The following is a 20,187-nucleotide window of genomic DNA, read 5'->3' on the forward strand; positions in this document are numbered from 1 at the left end:
ACTCCGATTCAAAAAATTACTTGTAGTCAGATTGTCCTATATTACTTTTTAAAATACTCATCAGATTACAATTACTTTATTAATTCAGTGATTACATATTCACACAATGACAGTAAATTATTAATAACTTATTGATTCTCAGATGTTGTTAATGGTCACTTGACATGCAGGTAGCCTATACAAATAAAATATAATTTTTTAAGTAATTATTAGCTTTTCATCACAAATCCCCTGCAGTTCCTCAAAAACCCTAGTTTAATGCACTTCATTCATGTTGTTGATACAGAATGGAATTATTTTCTTTCTTAATATTTTTATAAAAATTCTATTTTTGGTTACAATATATTTGGTAACACTTTATTTCAGTGTCCTTGTTACATATGTTACATTGTACTTACCATAGTAATAACAGTAAATTATGCATAATTACATTGCAACTAACCTTCAACCAAACCATAATCCTAACCTAACCCTATAGTAAGTACATGTAGTTGCTTAATATTACTCAGTACTTACATATATAATTACACTGTAACAATGACTCCTTAAAATACAGTGTAACCCTTTATTCACATGTGTCCCTGTTACAGTGTATATACATTAAAGTACAGAGTAATATTAATTAAGTACATGTACTTACTATAAGGTTAGGGTTTGGTTTAGGGTTAGTTGCATGTATTCATCCCTAATTTATAGTTATTATTAATACAAGTAGCCTACATGTAACGTGTAACAAGGACACGTTAAAATTTAAAACGTTAAAAAGAAATTTATAAAGAATAGGCTATATTTTCTAGTTGTTTTATATTGAATACGGGACAAAATAATCATTTTCAAATATGTGTGATGAACTAACAAGGTCTAAAGTAACCTAAAGCTATTTGTAAAGACATCAATCGTTAGATAATGTTAATTAAAGCTAACGTTATTTGACACGTTTGCCTTTAACGTTCGAATGTGGTTGTTTATGTCACGTGACAGACGCACCTGACCGGATCAGCCCTGACTAGGGTAAGCGGTCTCTCACCTGTGGGCGCACTGTCCAATATCCTCACATCATAGGCTCCGGAGCAGCGGTAATTGGCGGCGGTGCCGTTGTCCCAAACCACCACCACCTCCTCCGGACTCTCAAAACTCCTGACGGTGCCGACGTGCCCCTCTCCCCCGTCCTGTTTACCCCACTTCCAGTCAGGACCGCGGATAACTCGAGCCCCCACTCCTTCCATCATGACTCGGTTATTCCTACCGGTGGTCATTTACGAGCAGACGTTACGATAATATGGAACTTAATTACGACTAGCCGTTAAGCCAGCTTATTAAAATATGGTTAAAATTAATGTCTATTGATAAACTGACTAAACATTTAAACAATTAGTTTAACGTTAAGTTAGTTACATAGGCGACATATAAATGTAACCTCTAAGTTGTTTGCGTGGTAGAGTAAGCAAATTTACTTGGTAATTCCCAATTATACTGACAGCAATGTTGTGGAAAATGTTGGCAAAACGGTCAATTTCAGTCTCTAACGCCCCGTTTTTTTTTTTAGCAAAGGCCAGTTAGCTAGTCCGGGCTAACCAGCTATAGCTAACCTTCCTAAAGTTATGAGCGGTTACTTGACGTTAGCAAAAACGCAACAAAAACTTTCGGTTTAGAAAAAAATAATCGTTGTTTTATCGTGTAATGTACTAAATTGTTTTGCGAACTTTGCCGTGCGTTCGCAAACGTTCAACAGATGGTCCAACTTCGCGTAACGCGATCCCGAAGGTCTGCGCGAGCCGCTGTCCGTGGAAAGCGTCTGCAAACGGCAGAAGAGCTTCCAGTGCAGCTAATCCACTTTCACCAAAGCTTCCTGGTTTTTATTGGAAACAGGATTGCTAAATGAATGGCTGTCGGTTAAGTAGTCGCATTGCTTCATGCCCGAAACAAATGCACGCACGGGTCTGTAAACAGCAGCCACATCGCCACGGACGAAGAGACCTTTGTTAGTGCTTTCCCAAAAGATTACACCAGCAGCAGAACTTAATATTTCCTGATCGAAAAGGATCCGGAGATGATTTCTGCAAGATATCCTTAAAAGCGATCTTTAAGCCCGGGTAACGACAAAGGATTGGTGAAATGCGCTCTTGGGAGATGTTTCATTGAGGCGCAACTCAAGACGATCGAGTCGCCATTATTGTCAATCAGATTCAGAGCTCGAGCCAGTGTGGAGGTGGGACTGTTTGGGATCCAAGCAGTTCCCGTGGCGTAAAATGACGTCACGTCAGGATTTAAAGTGAGCAGAGCCCAGACACAAAAGAATTTGCGGGGTCTGTCCCATTCTTTCACTCTCAATGTGTGCCAAGCATCAGTATTATATATTTATATTATATTGCAGTAGTGTATTTAAACAATGTATGTCACATCACAATATATTATTAATATATTAATATATAATTATCATTTTTTGTGTGTTATTATTAAAACCTTAATCCTAGATGCTGGATGTAACTTCAGGGTCAAATATAAAATCAAAGTCAGTTTTTCAGTAGCACTGATTGCTTGTAGCTCAGGCATGCATTTCTTAATTTAAGACAACATATATGTATATTTCATATTAAGACACATTTAACTATCATATATAACTATTGTAATCTGGATTGCATAATCAGATTCCAAAAATTAAGTGTAATTAGATTACATTACATTTTAAAATACTTGCAATCAGATTACTTTTGACTGATTACATGATTACATATTATTCACACAATGGCAATAAATTATTAATTTAGACAAGGCAAGGCACGTTTATTTATAAAGCACATTTCATACACAATGAAAGCAAAGTGCTTTACATAGAAAATTAATTAGAATATTCATAAAATCACAACAGATGCATAAGAAGAAAAATATGAAAATATAAGATATAAGATATAAAATTAACAATAAAAGCAGAGAATTCTGAATAACTTTTAAAAAGAAAGCCTACTGCTTATATACGTTAGGGATTGTGCAATTGCACAGACAGACCAGCCACTAGTCATGTGACTATCACTGAAAACTAAGACCCAAACAACTTTTTGAATACTGGATTTACAGAAACCATTCCACTTTTAAGAAGTGTTTTTGTATTGTTTTTAAACCCATTAGAATCCTGGTTTTTGATAGGTTTGATTTCTGTTAGTTGTTAAAGTAGAACTCACACCCACATTATTAATATTTTGTTGACTTTTTTTTACTTGCTCATTCTTGCTCATTAGATCTTTGCTTCACACATTCTAGCCCTATGGTTCTAGCACACTGTTAAAATATTCCACTTGTAGCCTGTAGAGGGAGCAAGTTGTGAGAAAGTTAACAGACAACCAGCGGTTTAATTTCTTGTAGAGCTGCCTTTATATATTCAAATAAACAATTGAAAAAAAAATAGAAAATGAAAAATTAGATTCAATATTCACGAAAAGTATCCTTGTTCTAAATACTTTATGGTCTTGTTTAACTTTTAAGATCTTCCTTGACTTGTCAGGGGACACATTAAGAGAGAACAGTAAGTATTACAAGTTTTACTCTACTGAACCAATTAATGTTGTGATCCCACTTCTATTTTCATTTAACAGGTTTAAAGGGGTCCTATTATGCCCTTTAACAAAGTCTTGATTTTGTTTTTGGGGTGTACTAGAATATGTTTTCAAGCTTGATTGTAAAAAAAAAAAAAAAAAAAAAACATTATTTTTCACATATTTTACATTATTACAGCTCCTCTCTCCCCAGTCTGGTTGAATGCGAAGTTTTTGATGAAGTCCCTCCTTCCGAAATACGAAATGTGCTGTGATTGGCTAGCTGGCCCAGTGTGTTGTGATTGGCAGCACTTGGTGTAGGTTCAGGAAATGTCCCACCCCTTCATAACCGCAAGCTCTACTCAGATGTAAATATTAAAGATGGCGTCAATTTCAAACCATTTCGAGCCCAATTCAGACCCTGAAAATATTAACGAACGAGAGGATTGTGCTGAACGGATTTCAAGCACGGACTTTGCAAGCACGGATTTCGACGTTTCAGAGGGCGATTTGTGCAGTTCCCCTCTCCAAGCGGACAGGAGAAACGCACTTCCCCGTCATACAGTGAGCTATTAGTCATTGCTACTCGCGCTGTAGACAAGCTGCGGCTAGAATGGGACAGCGTTCAAAATCAGACCCAGTCAAAGCTGGACGACCGATTTCTGACCAGCTGCACCCCAGCCCAGCCCCGTAATCCTCTCTCCTTCTTCCAAGACCTCCACCCGGAGGTTTCAAAGTCTTGGAAGCTGCCCTTTTCAGTGTGCATTACTAATCCCGCTGCCGCTGATTACGGATTTACTGATTACGGTTACGGCGGAGCATGCAATCTGCTGTTTTTCACCAGCTCATCCCATGCAGGTCTTGGGAGATCAAGCGGCAAACACCTATAATTCGTTCGCGGTCATCTTCACTACAGCGCCCCCGTGAGGTGCATTGAAGTGAGCCATCGCCTATGGAGCCCACTCGCAGTGACTGGGGTCCTAGGACTCGTCCACCGGTTCGCTCGCGGCAGTGCAGAAAGATAGACCTGAGTTCAACGGCCAAGGCCTCTCGTCCTCGGCTCCCCAGAAGCAGTTCCTGATTCCTTCACTCGTCCTCGGAGACTAGGCCCTCCATTGGAGAGTTTGAACAAACCACTCAAGCATATTCATCTCTCATTGTGGCCTCCCGAGCCCTCTCGACGAGCAACGCCTTAGACACTCAGCGCGTTGCTGGTTTTGGATTTCAGGGAAAAGCCCTAGGGTCATGTGCGCATGGCCTGTTTATGACAAAGCAAATCTTGACAAAGCATTTCAAAGCCCCCACGTTCAACGTGGTCGGTCAGCCCGATCGGGCGATGGGACAGTTTCCTGTTTCAGAGGTTCCCACCACTTATGTGCCTCAGGGCCCTAGGCAGGGGAACCTGTTTATAACAAAAAGTTCAGCCGTGGTCACTCCACATGTGCTTCCTGTTTCTACAGACGCCAGAGGCTTTCTGGAATCAGTGAATGTACTGGCAGCGGCAGTTCGGCAGGTTCCAAAAATAGAACGGTTAACGCCTCTAGCAGAGTACTGGGCCTCTTGGTAACACCTGCCCGAGATCTCACAATGGGTGTTACGGCTACACCATCCAATTCAGGAAAGGCCCACCTCCTTTCGGCGGGATCCTTCCCACAACGGTGCGTCCTTGGGAGGTCTTGGCTTTGAGTCTGGAGATTTTGTCACTCTTAGAGAAAGGGCTATGAAAGAAATACTCTCCACTCAGATGGAGTCCAGCTTTTACAGCCGTTATTTTGTTGTGCCCTAAAAGGATGGTGGTTTGCATCTGATTTTGAACTTACATCACATAAACCGTGTGCTCAGAGTGAGACGATTCAAAATGCTGACGCTAAAGTCCATTTTGTCTCATATCCAAACTGGAGATTGGTTTGTGATCATCAGTCTAAAGGATGCGTACTTCCACATCCAGATTGTCAAGAGACACAGGAAGATCCTCAGGTTCGCTTTCGAGGACAAAGCTTATCAATACCGCGTTCTTCCATTCGGACTGGCTCTGGCTCCTAGAACATTTACAAAGTTTATAGATGCGGTTCTGGCCCCGTTGTCCAGATCTTGAGCTACCTGGATTATTGGCTGATATTAGCTCAATCTTAGGATTTGGCAATAGTTCACCGAGACTTGGTACTCAGTCATTTGAGGAGCCTGGGTTTACGCATAAACCTTCAAAAAAGTGTGTTGCTACCATGTCAGCGAATTACTTTTCTGGGCGTGGATCTAGACTCTCGCATGATGCGGGCACGGCTGTCTCTGGCATGTGTTCAGTCGTTACACTGCTGTCTGAGTCAGTGCAGGACATGAAGTCTAGTCCACATGGATTTATGCCACAGACTGATGGGTCTAATGGCAGCAGCGTCCCCTGTGGTTGAGTTGGGTCTGCTCCACATGAGACCATTTCAATAGTGGATCAAAAGCCAATGGATCTCACCTCTTTGCCAGTTATGATCACGTGCAGAGGCTTTCACGCTCTTGAGTCCGTGCACGAGAATCCCGCTCCTTCGCAGAGGAGTCCAGCTGGGGGCATGTTGTCGCTTTTTGGAGTCTGGAACGAGGTGCATCGTGGTTGACACATAAATCGTTTGGAGATACTGGCAGTGTTTCTTTCACTCAAACGATTCTTATCCTATCTGAAGGGTTATCACATAATAGGTTAGGACAGACAACATGACTGTGGTCTCGTACCTGAATCTCCAAGGAGGGCTACGTTCTCGTCCCCTATACAGGCTGGCGAAGCGTGTCCTTTGGGCGCAGACCAAGTTTCGGTCAGTCATAGCGGTTCACATTCAAAGGCATCTGAACCTGGGAGCGGACCTACATCTGAGGCAAGGCTTGGACCCCGGAGTGGAGTGGAGGCTGCACCCTCAAGTAGTGAGCCTCATATGGCAGAGGCTCGGCTGAGCCGAGGTGGATTTGTTTGCTTTGAGAATGACTACGCACTGCCCGCTCTGGTTCTTCCTTTCTCCTTCGTTGCCTCTGGGAATAGATGCTCTGGCTCAGGAGTGGCCCAGGACCAGACTTTATGCCTTCCCACTGATTTGATTACTCACAGCGGTTCTGCTCAGATATGGTTTTCAGACCTGGGGCCGTATGTATAAAGTTTAAAGTAAAGTAATTTTTTTGGCTAACACTTTATTTTACAGTGTCCTTGTTACATATGTTACATTTACTTACCATAGCAATAACAGTAAAATACGCATAATTATATGCAACTAACCCTAAACCCAAATCCTAATGCTACCCTAACCCTATAGTAAGTACATGTTGTTAATTAATATTACTCAGTACTTACATGTACTGTATAATTACACTGTAACAATGACACCTTAAAATAAAGTGTAACCAATTTTTGTCTTAAGTATGTCAAAATTCTTTAACATTCATTATTAAAAAATATTTGGCAAAAAAAGGCAAAGCTACAGGCTTTAGAAAAACAAAAAAAATAGCTCAGGGAAAAGATTACACTGACAACAACATAATCAGTTATTAATATTTCACTGGCTCTCTGAGGTTTGCACGCTTCCATGGAGTTGTTGGAGGCGTTGATGGAACTCATGTACGCATCATTGCTCTATATGAGGAAACATAGGCTGTATATATCAATAGAAAAGGATTGCAGGTTATATAGGTGCGTAGGAGAGAAGACCAAAAAAAAAATAAAAAAAAAAAATAATAATAAATAAAAAATAAAAAAACAATAGGAAATCCCGCACACTATCAATACTTGCAAAAAGGATCAATAAATATATATTAGCAACGTTTCGGTCTCATGACCTTAATAATCAGGCATATACCTTATATGCATTTGTCATGATCAAAGATAAAGGGATGGAATTATTGACATTGTTAAGATAAATTGTATAAATTTGATGTATCATTAAGAATAAAGAATGAATAAACCTATAAATAACATTAAAGTTAACCCCAATATTAATTCTGCAGAAGAAGAAATGCATAGAGATTCAAAGATGAGTAAATTATGATTAAGGCAACAGGATAGTAGGCATTGGGCAACGCAGCAGTTAAGACTTTTATTTTGTCACCCTCCATGCCGGATGTTGAATAATGTAATGCTGGTGAGTCTCCGCAGTCCGCAGTTTCAGCGAGGCTAGTTGAACGGAAGAGGGGACACCGGTGGAGGACATTACATGTAACTCCAAATCAATAAACTCACGTTGTCCAAAAGAGTTTGTCATCAGCTATTCGGAAATGTTTTCTCTTTCTACTTCCCTACAGCCACAGGTATCAACTCACATTTGTTAAGGACAGCTCCTTTCATAACTTTCCATGTACGCAGGCTAGCTGGTTAGCTAGCACTTATTACATCAGAACTGTGTGTCTGTAATCTCAAGATTTGAGAGAATAGCTTCTAAACATCACGCTGAAAAGTCAACCTCATGTCTCATATTGTTAGTTCAGTCATTATTGCTGCAGCTGACTTGATTACAGTGTTATTGATAGCTCGTGTTTATTATTGTTTGTATAATCATAACGTTATAGCACAAGAGTATTTTTCCATGAAAAGTCATGAATATTTAATCCACCACAATGTCTCTGATGAGTTAAATAGTATATTATTATGTTTAATAGATTCAGTTGTGGAAATTTTATTTAGAATAATTTCATGGCTAAAAGCAGAAAGCACACAGTTAAATAATATTGTAAAATTAAAAATAATATCTATCTATCTATCTATCTACATACCGTTTTATAGGAAAAGACTCACAATATTGTTCACAAATGATGTTCCCTCCACATTTCTCAAATGTGTTTTATATTTTACATTTCAATCTACTCCGTTCTACTGATGCTGTTTCCTTGATAAGTGCACTAATTTTGGATAAAACTTTCATTAGTGGCAAAACTGTAGGTGAAATCAGGGTTATTATAATTATAAATGTTAGTTGAACAATTTAAACTAAATAAAAATGAGAAATGTTCCTTTGGCAATAAACAGAAACACATTTAAGTTGAAGTACTAAAGTTATTAACTGGAAATAAATCAAATTAAACTAAAACTGAAGTATAAATAAATTAAACCTAAATAGCAATACTTTAAATAAAATGACAAAAGCGCATAACACAATTAAACTAAAATCAGCATAACTAAAAATATAAAACTAAAAGCTAATTCAAAATATTAATAAAATGATAATGAATCTAAAAATAAAAATGGTTTAAATCATCATATTTTGTATGAATTTCATATTTTGAGATTGAAACTTTACCCTGGGCTGAGTCAAGGGTAAATCTATCAAATCTAACCTTTTAAATGGCATTTGAAAAGCATAAAAAAAAAAAAAAAATGTATGTTGAAGGACTGGTTAAAGGTGTCCAGGACAGTTTTGATGTTACCCTAACATGCATTTCCCAGGACATTAAAGAAGGAATGCTTTGGTTTTGTTGTGTTTTTGTCAGGTAACAGTCCAGCTGAGTCACCTCATCAACGCTCTGCACTCTCTGACGGGTTCAGTGAGCAGCAACACTTCAGTCAAGCACAAACACAGAGAGAACAGCCCAGAACAAGAGCTGAACAGCACTGAGGTGATTACATTTAACATCATACATGTATAGTACACATGTAGGTTATTGGAGTTTTTTCCCCTCTGCTCCTTCCAATCATTAGCTTTTTTACGGAAGTGTGCTCCTAAAACGGATCAGTTGAATGTTATCAGCTTTTAAATGAAGTGTGCTGTTCTGAAACTTAACTGTTTTTCCTCTTTAAATCCTGCATGTGTGGTGTTGCGCTGGGAAGCCGTCACTGACGCTCAGGGATTTAGGTCTGACAGATCTAGGAGTCGGTCAGCTAGATGAGCTGGTGGAGAAGCTTCTGCCCCGTGTTTCTCAGCAGGACTCGCCATCACAACCGAGGGCCGAGACAAACATCTGGAGGACTTCCCATCTCTCCTCAGATTCTTTCTTTCACAACAAACATGGTGAGACACTTCGCTTTCTTGAAACCCGAACCAAAGACGTGAATCAGAAGCTTTGTTGATTTTCTTTTATTTTTGTAATCTTGTTTTTCTATCATCAATTTCACATAGTAGAACTTACTGTACATTTCTTTTGCATTTTGATTCCATCACATTATAATTCGTTGAAGTTCCTTGCGGAGGTTGTTGTTTCTTCAGTGCTTTTCCAGCATTTTCTGGTGCCAGTTTTCTATTTTCATAACAGGATTCACAATTGTTCATTGTTGGAGCTGTAATTGAGACCTTGAATATTTAGGCTATTTATTTGATTGTTCAGCTTTCTCGTGATGAATCTCTTATCTATGGAAGCTTGTGTCCGTCACAGAATAAAACATTTTAAAAGATAATTGCGACTTTATTTCTTGGAGTTGCGAGATATGAAGTCAGAATTGTGTGATATAACGTCGGAATTGCGAGATAAAAAGTCAAATTCTAAGGGAAAAATACTTTATATCACGCAATTGTAGATCATGCATATCATGCAATTCTGACTTTATATCTCCCAGTTGAGTGTTATAAAGTCGGAATTGCGAGATATAAACCTGCAATTCTGAGAAAAAAAATTGCATTTAATAAACTCCAAATTGCGAGTTTATTTCTCTAAATATAAAAAATGATTCATATACTTTATAACACACAATTGCGGCGTTATATCACGCAATTCTGACTTTATAACACACAATTGCAGCGTTATATCACGCAATTCTGACTTTATAACACACAATTGCGACGTTGTATCACGCAATTCTGACTCTATAACACAATTGCGACGTTATCACGCAATTCTGACTTTATAACACACAATTGCGACGTTATATCACACAATTGTGACTTTATAACACACAATTGTGACTTATATCACGCAATTCTGACTTTGTAACACACAATTGTGACTTTATATCACGCAATTCTGACTTTACGTGAAAAAGTCAGAATTGTGAGATAAAAAGTCGCATTACCTTTTTAATGTTTTATTCCGTGGCGGAAACAAGCTTCCATATTCGTCTGATGAATTAACAGATTAATTTCTCCTTTCTTATTCAGGATTTTCCAGAATGGGTGGTGTTACTCCTGTCTTCTCCAGGCAAAACAAGTCACCTCTCCAAACACTATGTACAGATCTCCAATATTTGCCATGTAATGTGTACAGTTTATTATTTAGTCATCTCAACAGGCAGCATCATTTTAAAATTATAATCTGTTTTGGCCGCTCATGTTCATCAAATTGTAATTGTGTTTTTCAGTGTTGGTCCAAAATCGAGGCTTTAAAACTCTGAAGTCCAAAACACGGCGTCTACAGGGAGGCTTAGACAGTTCAGCCGAGCCTGAGGGATTTACACCATCGTTTATGAAGGTCGCCCACACAGTGCTTCCTTTGGAATGATATTATTAGCCTAATGTGTTTATTTCCATGAAGAGATGCACCCAAAAATTAAGATTTTCAAGATGTTCTCTCCCTCATATCCTTCCAAAAATGTATGACTTTTTCTTCTGTGGGTGACAATTCATCAAAATATTTCAACTACATGACCACATGAGAGTCATTCCCTACAGAAACCTAGATGTCGTTACTCCCTTAAAGGGACAGTTCACTCATTAATTACTGTCGTTCCAAACCGGAAAGAGACAAACTTAAATTAAGATATTTTTGATGAAATCAAAAATAATGACCACCCATAGACTGCAACTTTCAAGGCCCAGAAAGGTAGTAAAGACTACCTAAAATAGTCCATGTGACTACAGTGGTTCAAATGTAATGTTATGAAGCAACGAGAAAACCTTTTGTGTGCAAACCTTAAAGCTGCAATCGGCAAGTCTGGCAGATTGAGTCGACTTAGCCAAAATGTTGAATGTTTACAACTCTCATGCCCCTCCCCCACTGCCAGCGAGCACCCTCCCATCGAGTTCGTGCTTGTCAGTGCGTGTGCACCATGTTTTCTGTGAACACATCCGTCTCTTCAGCATCGATTAACACCATGGACTCGGAGGTAGGCTGCCCTGGCTAATCTACCCATAGATAACCACCTTATTTATGTTGTTCTGTCAGATTATAGTGTCGATTTCACTGAATATGATCAAAATAATTTTTGCCGGCGACAGCTTTAAGGGTAATTAATGACAGAATTTAAATTTTTGGGTGAACTAACCCTTTAAACAGCGTAAAGAAAAACAACATTTACATGATGTTTCAGAACTGTGCTTTTTGCACAATCCCTGGAATAAGCCATTTTCTTAATTGCATGTAACCATATTTAAAAGCCCTCCTTTTGATTTCCACAGAAGAAATTAAGTCATAGGCTACAGGTTTTGGAACGGCGTGAGGATGAGTAAATTATGACAATTTGGGTTATATTGCTTGCTTGATTCCAAATATAATGCTTTAGTATGTTTTCACTACATTGTAAATGTATATTTGCTAAAGTTTATATTGATGTTACAATGTTATTTATATTTTTGTCCATTAGGGTTTCCTCACACGAGACAAAGGGCCAGATGTTGAAACTCTGGACAAGCTCCTTAAAAACAAAAATATTCCTGATGGGCAACATGATGCTTTTAAGACTGGTTTTGCTGAGGGCTTCCTTAAAGCTCAGGCCCTAACACAGAGAACACAAGGCACGTCGTCTCAGATAAATAACAAATGATGAATTGTGAATGAATGATAGAAGGTTTTCAACTTGATATGGGTGTTTCCTTTCTCATTATTTATTGTATAAAAAACATGTCATCATCTTCAATAGAGTCACTGAGGAGGATGCGACTGATACTATTGGTGCTTTTGCTGTTGGGCTTGTATGGACTCTCAAAAACACCTTTCTTATCAGGTAAATGTTCCAAAGAAACTTCTGCATGTCTGATTTGCCTCTCTAACTAAAGGCTGAAATGCACTACACAACAGATTTGTGTTTTGACAAATTTGACAGATTTCGCAGAAAATCGAATAGTGTATGATAGGTAAAAACTGAGTTTGTTGTTTTGGGAATGGATTGAAAGTCTGCTATTGTTGGATCTTGAGTCATTTAGTACATGATGGCCAGTTTTTCTCTGTAACCATTTTGCAAAGTCGACAAGTGTATGACATAGTGTTCAGATTTTAAGTCATGTTGTGTATTCCAGCCCTAAAGTTGAGTATCTGCTTGTTAAGTCTTACATCAATTCTGGGTCCAAATGCTCTATCAGATGCCAACATAAACAGCAAATGCTGCCAATATACACTCAAGTGTGCTGTGCTGTAATACTACCAAAAAAGAAAAATCATGATCCTAACCTTTATCTCCATATCTAAATCTCAGATGGCCAGACAGTGATTCATCCTTTATGAATCATTAAAATAGTGGTGTCCAGGGCATCATGAGCCCGGGGACTGTAGAGTACAAGCTTAGCTTAAATGTTGCTTTAAATAAATAAATAAATAGTGCTCATTAACGACTCTTGAGATCGTGCTCTCTATTGAAATTGAGTGAATCTATTGAATCTATTGAGTGGAGGCTTGGACCCGGAAAACGCATTTGATATGTTGTGACTTAGCAAGCAGATAGTTTATGTCCTGTGTGGCAAGTTTGCCAATTGTTTGAATGTAAAATCTGAATCATTTGAGAGGTTTCAAGTAGAGCCGCACGATTAATCGCTAAAAGATTGCGATATTGATTCAAACACTCACGCGATCTCATTCCTAAACAACAAATATACGCCTGTCTATTAAACCTGTATCAAATCAATTACATCGTTACACCAGTAGGTGGCGACAAGTGACTGTTAAAACACGTTTTTGTCATTGAATTATTTAAGAGATTTGTTCAAAATCGCTGATTTATCAGAGCAATGAAACAAGTGAAGTCTTTTTGAGTGAGTCATTGAATCATTCATTCAACGGATTTGTTAAAAACACGATTCATCCAGTAATTAAAAAAATTATGTCATTGGGAGTGAGTCATTGAATCATTCATTCAAACCAATTTTTTTAAATTTTTAAAGGTGCATTAAGCAACTTTTCATGTTAAAAAATACCCGTTTTCTAACCCATGCATGCTTAAACAATTGCCTGATGGGCTGAATGAGCCCTTCTCTGATCACTGCGATTGTCTCTATAATCCTGTAAAGTAAAATAAATAAGAGGGATTCGGGCCGGAATTTTAGACTGGGCGTGACGTCATGCGTCACCTAGCTATGTCTGGCAGGTTTGTGTATTCGCCGCAATTCTCCGTAGAAGATGGATTGTAAGAGACCTGCTTGTAGTTCATTTCAAACACCAACGCAAACTCCACGTAAGATAAAAAAAAAGAAAACTTTTGTCCGTGAGCGTGCACACTTCTGGTTGCAGTTTCGCTTGCCGCCAGAGAGGGCATAGTTCTGCAAAAACTCAGAGACTTGCGCAATGCACCTTTAAATAGACTGCAGCAATTGACATTTTGTCAGAACGTTATTTGGTTTAGTTGTATATTCAGAATCGTGTGAGAATCGTGATTCTCTGTTTCTCTGTCTCTGTTTGAAACAAGAAAATCGTGATTCTCAATTTATCCAGAATCGTGCTGCTCTAGTTTAAAGTTTTGGCTTGGATTGAAAACTGTTAGTAATGCTTACTTAGCTGGCTTGCCCCTAGTGCTTGATGTGTGTGTGTGTGTGTGTTTGGAGTGTGAACTATAATGTAACCATTCCGGACAGTGCGATTCCGAACCACATCAGGCCTCGACTCGGCGGTGGACCCTGTCCAGATGAAGAACGTCACCTTCGAGCATGTGAAGGGTGCGGAGGAGGCCAAGAACGAGCTGCAGGAGGTGGTGGAGTTTCTCCGGAACCCTCAGAAGTTCACCGTTTTGGGAGGAAAGCTGCCTAAAGGCAAGAACTCGCATTTGACAAAAGGCTCCAAGCCAGAACCATTTAAATAAATAGTTATATTTAAATTGTACCATTGTTTACTCACCAAACCTGTATGACTTTGTTCTGTGGAATACATTTTTGACGAATTTTAGGTTTCTCCTACCACATTAACTTGTGTGTTTTTTCCAGGAATCTTGTTGGTTGGGCCTCCGGGTACAGGAAAGACCCTGTTGGCCCGTGCCGTGGCGGGCGAGGCAGATGTGCCATTCTACTACGCATCTGGCTCCGAGTTTGATGAGATGTTTGTTGGGGTTGGTGCCAGTCGTATCAGAAACCTTTTCAGTGAGTACATAGTGCCACTCTAAATCACAATTCCAGCATGATTGTTTATAGATCTTGTAGGCCATACTATGTGCCTGATTCTGAGTTCTGTGAATGTGAAAGTAGCCAAAAGCATGATTGTATGACTGCTACAGATGTTAAAGCAGTTCTCCTGCATTTGTCCTCTAGGGGAAGCTAAAGCTAACGCTCCTTGTGTTATCTTCATTGATGAGCTGGATAGTGTTGGAGGAAAGAGGATCGAGTCTCCCATGCACCCCTATTCTAGGCAGACAATCAATCAGCTTCTGGCAGAGATGGATGGGTGAGCCATGCAACCTAACAAACTGATGACTGCGCTCCAGTGGAAAGTTTGTGATCACTAACCTTTGGTGTTTAACATCTGCAGGTTTAAGCCAAATGAAGGCGTCATCATAATCGGAGCAACAAACTTCCCGGAAGCTTTGGATACGTATGTAGATTTCTTTTCCAACATCTAAATAGTAAAGGGTTGGTTTACGATACATAATAAGATATATATGTCTGAGTTTGTTGGGGTTATTTCTCATATAATATTGCTGATTGGTCAGAAGATCTGTTTGATACATTATTAGCCAACTGTGTGATTTGTATATGCACATTTCTGAAATACATAACTTGGACACCTCTGATGATAGATCACTCTGTGTGTAGACACATGCATTTTATGTAAAGCTGCTTTGAAACGAATTGTGAAAAGTGGTATACAAATGAATGTGAATTGAATCTGAATTCTGTCTTGTTCCCCAGCGCTCTGATCCGGCCAGGCCGTTTTGATATGCAGGTCACCGTCCCCAGACCGGATGTGAAGGGCCGCACTGAAATCCTCAAGTGGTACCTTAAAAAAATTAAAGTAGACTCTGGTGAGTGGCATGTTAAATACTAATTTCTTAAACTTACAAGATTCTAAACTGGTAATGTTGTACGGTAAAAAAAAAGGTAATACAGCAAGTGAAGTAGGATTGTTGTCTTTTCTGGACATTAGCTGTGGAGGCAGAGGTCATTGCTAGAGGAACGGTGGGATTCTCCGGTGCCGAGCTGGAGAATCTAGTGAATCAAGCCGCTCTTCGGGCCGCTGTGGACGGGAAAGACATGGTGACCATGAAGGAGCTGGAGTTTGCTAAGGACAAAATACTGATGGGTAAGAGCCTCTAACTCATTTTGCATGATAAAGTAAACTTTGCTCAAGATGAATGAATACCTTGAGTTTTCCATTCACTTGCTCCCTCCTCAGGCCCAGAACGCAAGAGTGCAGAGATTGATCAGAGGAATAAAGAAATTACAGCGTACCACGAGTCAGGCCATGCTATTATTGCATACTACACCAAAGGAGCCATGCCCATAAATAAAGCCACCATTATGCCGAGAGGCCCCACTTTGGGTCACGTGAGTACATGCTAATTCGTCATCAGAATCTAAAGCTTGAGAGGCCTTGTGTGTTCACCTGTGGGTTGAACTTTTTAGAGATATGAGCTCTGAGTTTTATTTAAGTTACAAATCCAATTTTTCCTCTTCTCTGTAGGTGTCCATGCTTCCAGAGAGTGACCGCTGGAGTGAAACTCGTGCTCAGCTTCTGGCTCAGATGGACGTCAGCATGGGCGGCCGAGTGGCTGAGGAGCTCATTTTTGGCAGTGAAAATATCACTACTGGTAGGTTGCAGGACTGTTTGCTCTGGTATTGCGGTGTATTTCAATCATTGATTACATTTGAGTGACCCGGCTGTAACTACATGGAATGTTTATTGTACTTCATATTATGCAAATACGTAAGAGGGCACAGAGTTTTATCTGTGTAATGTTTTGTTGTTTTCATATAGGAGCATCAAGTGATTTTGACAGCGCTACAAAAATAGCAAAAATGATGGTGACCAGATTTGGAATGAGTGAAAAGGTTTGTCATATTTATCTGATCATCTCTGGGTGCTGAAATATGGTTTCAGGCCTCAAGCCAGACGTTGTATGTATAGTAATAAATGATAAAAGGTGCAGAAATTTTGTAAAACTAGTCGTACAGTCCAGAGTTCTTCTTTTTAATACCCGTTTCAAAATCTTCTATAAGGAAGTTTATGTTAGTGATTATGCTGCCTTCAAAGATTTCTTTATTTGACACGGATAAGGCAGTTTCAATTTCCAGAATCCATCAAATGGAAAATCAAAAAAACTGTTTACTGTATATTAGAGCTGCATGATTGATGGTTAAAAGATTGTGATCTCGATTCAAACACCCACCCGATCTTATTCCCAAATGACAATGATTCGCCAGTGTCTATTAATCCTTTGACAAGTACGATCACAGCGAACGTTCAGATCTGTGTTGTCCTAGAGAGAGCAGTTGTCATGTTAATAGGTATGAAACAGCTTCACGAATAATATCATTATTTCTGTCTTGCAATAATTTGTATTATCACCGAAGTACTGGGATAAATGTTTAAAGGTCGGATATAAACACTGATGTCTATGGAAGCTATCAAAATAAAAGAAAGATGCTTCAAATAAAGATTGTATCAATTACATCTTAAAAACAGTAGGTGGCGACAAGTGACTGTTAGTATTTGTCATTAAATCATTCATTCAATTTATGAGTGAACCGTTCGATCAAACTGTTTTTTTTATAATTAATTCAAATTAATATATAATAATATAGTAAAAAAAAAATACATATATTATTTTAAATCGACTGTAGCAATTAATATTTTGTCAGAACCTCTAGTAAATTACGTTATATTGTTTAATTATCCGTTCAGAATCATGATATCTATTTTAAACCCAAAAAATCCTCAATTTATCCAGAATCGTGCAGCTCTAGTGTATATTGTAAACTCTAGTATTTCTATATAATACTGTAACGGTTGAAAGCACCATCAAATTTGACCCATTTTTGTGTATTTTGCTGGGTGCTTTATAATTAAGTTGTATAATTAGCTTTTATATTGGCACTGTACTAAAACTAGTTAAAATAACATCTGCAATTGCCTAAAATAGAATAAAATAGTTGAGATTAATCTCACAAATTCCCACCAGTCTTAGTAAACAAAGTGAAATAGATAAAATTGTTAAATAATATTATATACATTCTTGTGTTTTCCACGGATACCCTAGCAACCAACCAACCCACCCTTCCGGTGGAACCCTAGTCTTAACTTGTGTTTGAGTATTTCATTAATAGCTTAGAAACATGTTAACTTACTCCTCGTTGGACTTCTCTTGTATGTATTCACCAGATGTCGTATAGGTCATACAAGTTTGACCCATGCTTTTTTGCTTTAAGGTGAAGACCCAACTTTGTAAGATTCCCCTCTCTGTTAAACATATGTTATTGGACTGTCCTGGGTTTAATACAAGTAGAATGCTCTTTTATGAAGTTATTTCACTTAATAGTAAGATTATGACTAAAAAGGTATTGGATTTTTTTATCATGTTAATTAAAAAAAAAAAAAAATTATAATATGACTTGTGTTGGTTTGCTTGGTTTTATTGTATTTATATGATATTTGTATTTTTGTAATTTAATTTTTGCCATGAAAATAGCCTTAGATGCTGACATGGCATTAAATAAAACAATCTATCTTCTCTTGTATAATAGTTGGGCGTCATGACATACGCTGACCTCACCAAGCAGAGCCCAGAAACGCAGGCGGCCATTGAACAGGAAGTCAGGATACTTCTGAGGGTAAACTCTCTTCTGATCGAGCTCTGTCCTCTCTACTAACACATCAGTAATGAAACATTTGATTCACACTGACTACTGGAGTTTTTGACTCTCATATTTGTTTGCTTGCTTCTAGGATTCCTACGAGCGTGCTAAAGTGCTTTTAAAGTCCCGAGCTAAAGAGCACAAAAATCTGGCCGAGGCTTTACTGCGGTATGAGACGTTGGATGCCAAAGAGATCCAGTTGGTCTTGGAGGGAAAGGCATTAGACCCTCAAGGCAGATGAAGGTCACCAGGACCAAGAAACGGACAATGGAACCCTAAAAGACATAAATGTACATATGCAACCAAGAGCTTGGTAGGCCTACTCTCCCCATTGCTAAAATTGAAAAAAAAATTGAGCCAGATCTCTCTGAAATTAGTTTCAGTTTTACATGCTAATAAGGAAGGTGTAACACAAACACCTCCATGGACTTTTTATTTCCAAAGAAATTGATCTTGTGAGAATTCAACTCATTTAGTATATTTCAGGGTTTTTTCTGTACCGTTAACTGTAGGTTCTTCCTTATTTATAGTGAAGCTGAAGCTCATTTTGAATAAATCCATAAGCTGTAAGTGATAGTTCAGTTTACCATAAAGTCAGGAACAATCACCGGTCTACCATTTTTGACCTAGTTGTCTGAGCTAGACTAAGTGTGTGTTTCATGGTGGCCTTTGAGAAATGTAGGGGAATGTATTTTCTCACTGAGGGACTGTGGAATGTTTCAAAGCCCTTTGGTACTGAAACATGTTTGTTTATGTGATGCATTTGATCATTTCTGCTTGTGAACAATGCTGCTTCAGAACAGTTTTAGTCACTTTTTGTTTATACATAGAACCCCAGTGTGTTATTAGATAACCTTTCTGACAAGATGTTTCCGGTGATCAATAAACTCCTGTAGTTCATGCTCTGTTTCTGCACTTTCATGAACTACACAAGACTATTTTTATGCAATCTGGAATATCACACGACCCATATTATAGGTTTAAATGCTTCCTGTCTTCCATCAGTTAGGTTATACACACCAATCATAAAACAGAAGGAAGACCAAAATGAAATATTCATTCAGATTTGATGTTTGTTTCTCGGGTTCCAGTGGTTACATTGGGTTTATTCAGCTTTATTCTACATATTATTTATTCATGTACAGCATATTCATCTACGAGTTTACCTTGCCTCCATGTATGTTTGCCTTTTATCCAAGCTCATTTTAGTTGTGTACATACAGTAAATATTTGTAATCAATAAAATTGAAAATGAAATCATTGTATATAAGTGTATAAATTGATTTTAGTCAGATTTTTTTGCCTGCTTTGTCATTTAAAATTATTTTTCGGTTGATGCTATTGCACATTTAATAATGAACGGGAGCTGAACTGAATAAAGGAAATAAAACTCTGCATAATTGTTATTTTCATGTATTATGAACATTATCATTTTACACAACCAAACAACTGCAAACTAGGTTTTCTATTTTCTGAAGAACGTGTGAGTGATGCAAAAGTTGGTGCCACAATATAGTATATTGCTAGGTAGTGTTTTTTAGTATGTTGCTAACTGTTTGCCCACTTGCCCAAATTAAAAGAGCCTCTCCTTTAGAATGCACGTGATTTAAGGAAGTACTTCTCAACCTTTTGGCTACAAGGCCCCTAAATTTTCCGAGACTATATTTTAAGGTCCCTTATGTCAGCCAAGAGATTTCTGGTACCTCCTGTAATAACAATCTTCTTTTGTTTTGTTTTATTTACATAAACAAGGAGGCAATGTATTAAAATAATTATAATAAAAT

The 20,187-nt window shown here is 38.3% G+C and overlaps 2 protein-coding genes across 4 annotated transcripts in view; one reads left to right on the forward strand and one right to left on the reverse strand.

Annotated features, from left to right (window-relative positions):
- The window catches only part of mib1 (MIB E3 ubiquitin protein ligase 1), a 76,206-nt gene extending 74,001 nt beyond the window's left edge, over nucleotides 1-2,205 (reverse strand). For 2 of the 3 annotated variants that reach the window (XM_081374416.1, XM_081374415.1), the window contains exon 1: nucleotides 1,028-2,203. In XM_081374416.1, coding sequence (XP_081230542.1) covers nucleotides 1,028-1,256 — 229 coding nt within the window. In that variant the 5' untranslated portion in view covers nucleotides 1,257-2,203. Of the gene's footprint in view, nucleotides 1-1,027 lie in introns of all 3 variants that reach the window. The other variant, XM_081374414.1, reaches the window with a different exon arrangement.
- Nucleotides 2,206-7,620: 5,415 nt separating this feature from the next.
- yme1l1b (YME1-like 1b) lies at nucleotides 7,621-19,663 on the forward strand. The gene is made up of 18 exons (XM_081374418.1): nucleotides 7,621-7,805; nucleotides 8,982-9,107; nucleotides 9,319-9,499; nucleotides 10,580-10,672; nucleotides 10,780-10,889; nucleotides 12,001-12,151; nucleotides 12,277-12,360; nucleotides 14,198-14,371; nucleotides 14,543-14,695; nucleotides 14,864-14,996; nucleotides 15,081-15,143; nucleotides 15,461-15,573; nucleotides 15,696-15,851; nucleotides 15,945-16,096; nucleotides 16,233-16,359; nucleotides 16,527-16,600; nucleotides 18,293-18,379; nucleotides 18,495-19,663. Exons 1-18 carry the CDS (start codon nucleotides 7,773-7,775, stop codon nucleotides 18,642-18,644), a joined length of 2,160 nt encoding a protein of 719 aa, XP_081230544.1. The 5' UTR covers nucleotides 7,621-7,772; the 3' UTR covers nucleotides 18,645-19,663.
- Nucleotides 19,664-20,187: the final 524 nt, after the last annotated feature.

Source organism: Scardinius erythrophthalmus (assembly GCF_964197995.2).
Source record: "Scardinius erythrophthalmus genome assembly, chromosome: 9".
NCBI lineage: Eukaryota > Metazoa > Chordata > Actinopteri > Cypriniformes > Leuciscidae > Scardinius > Scardinius erythrophthalmus.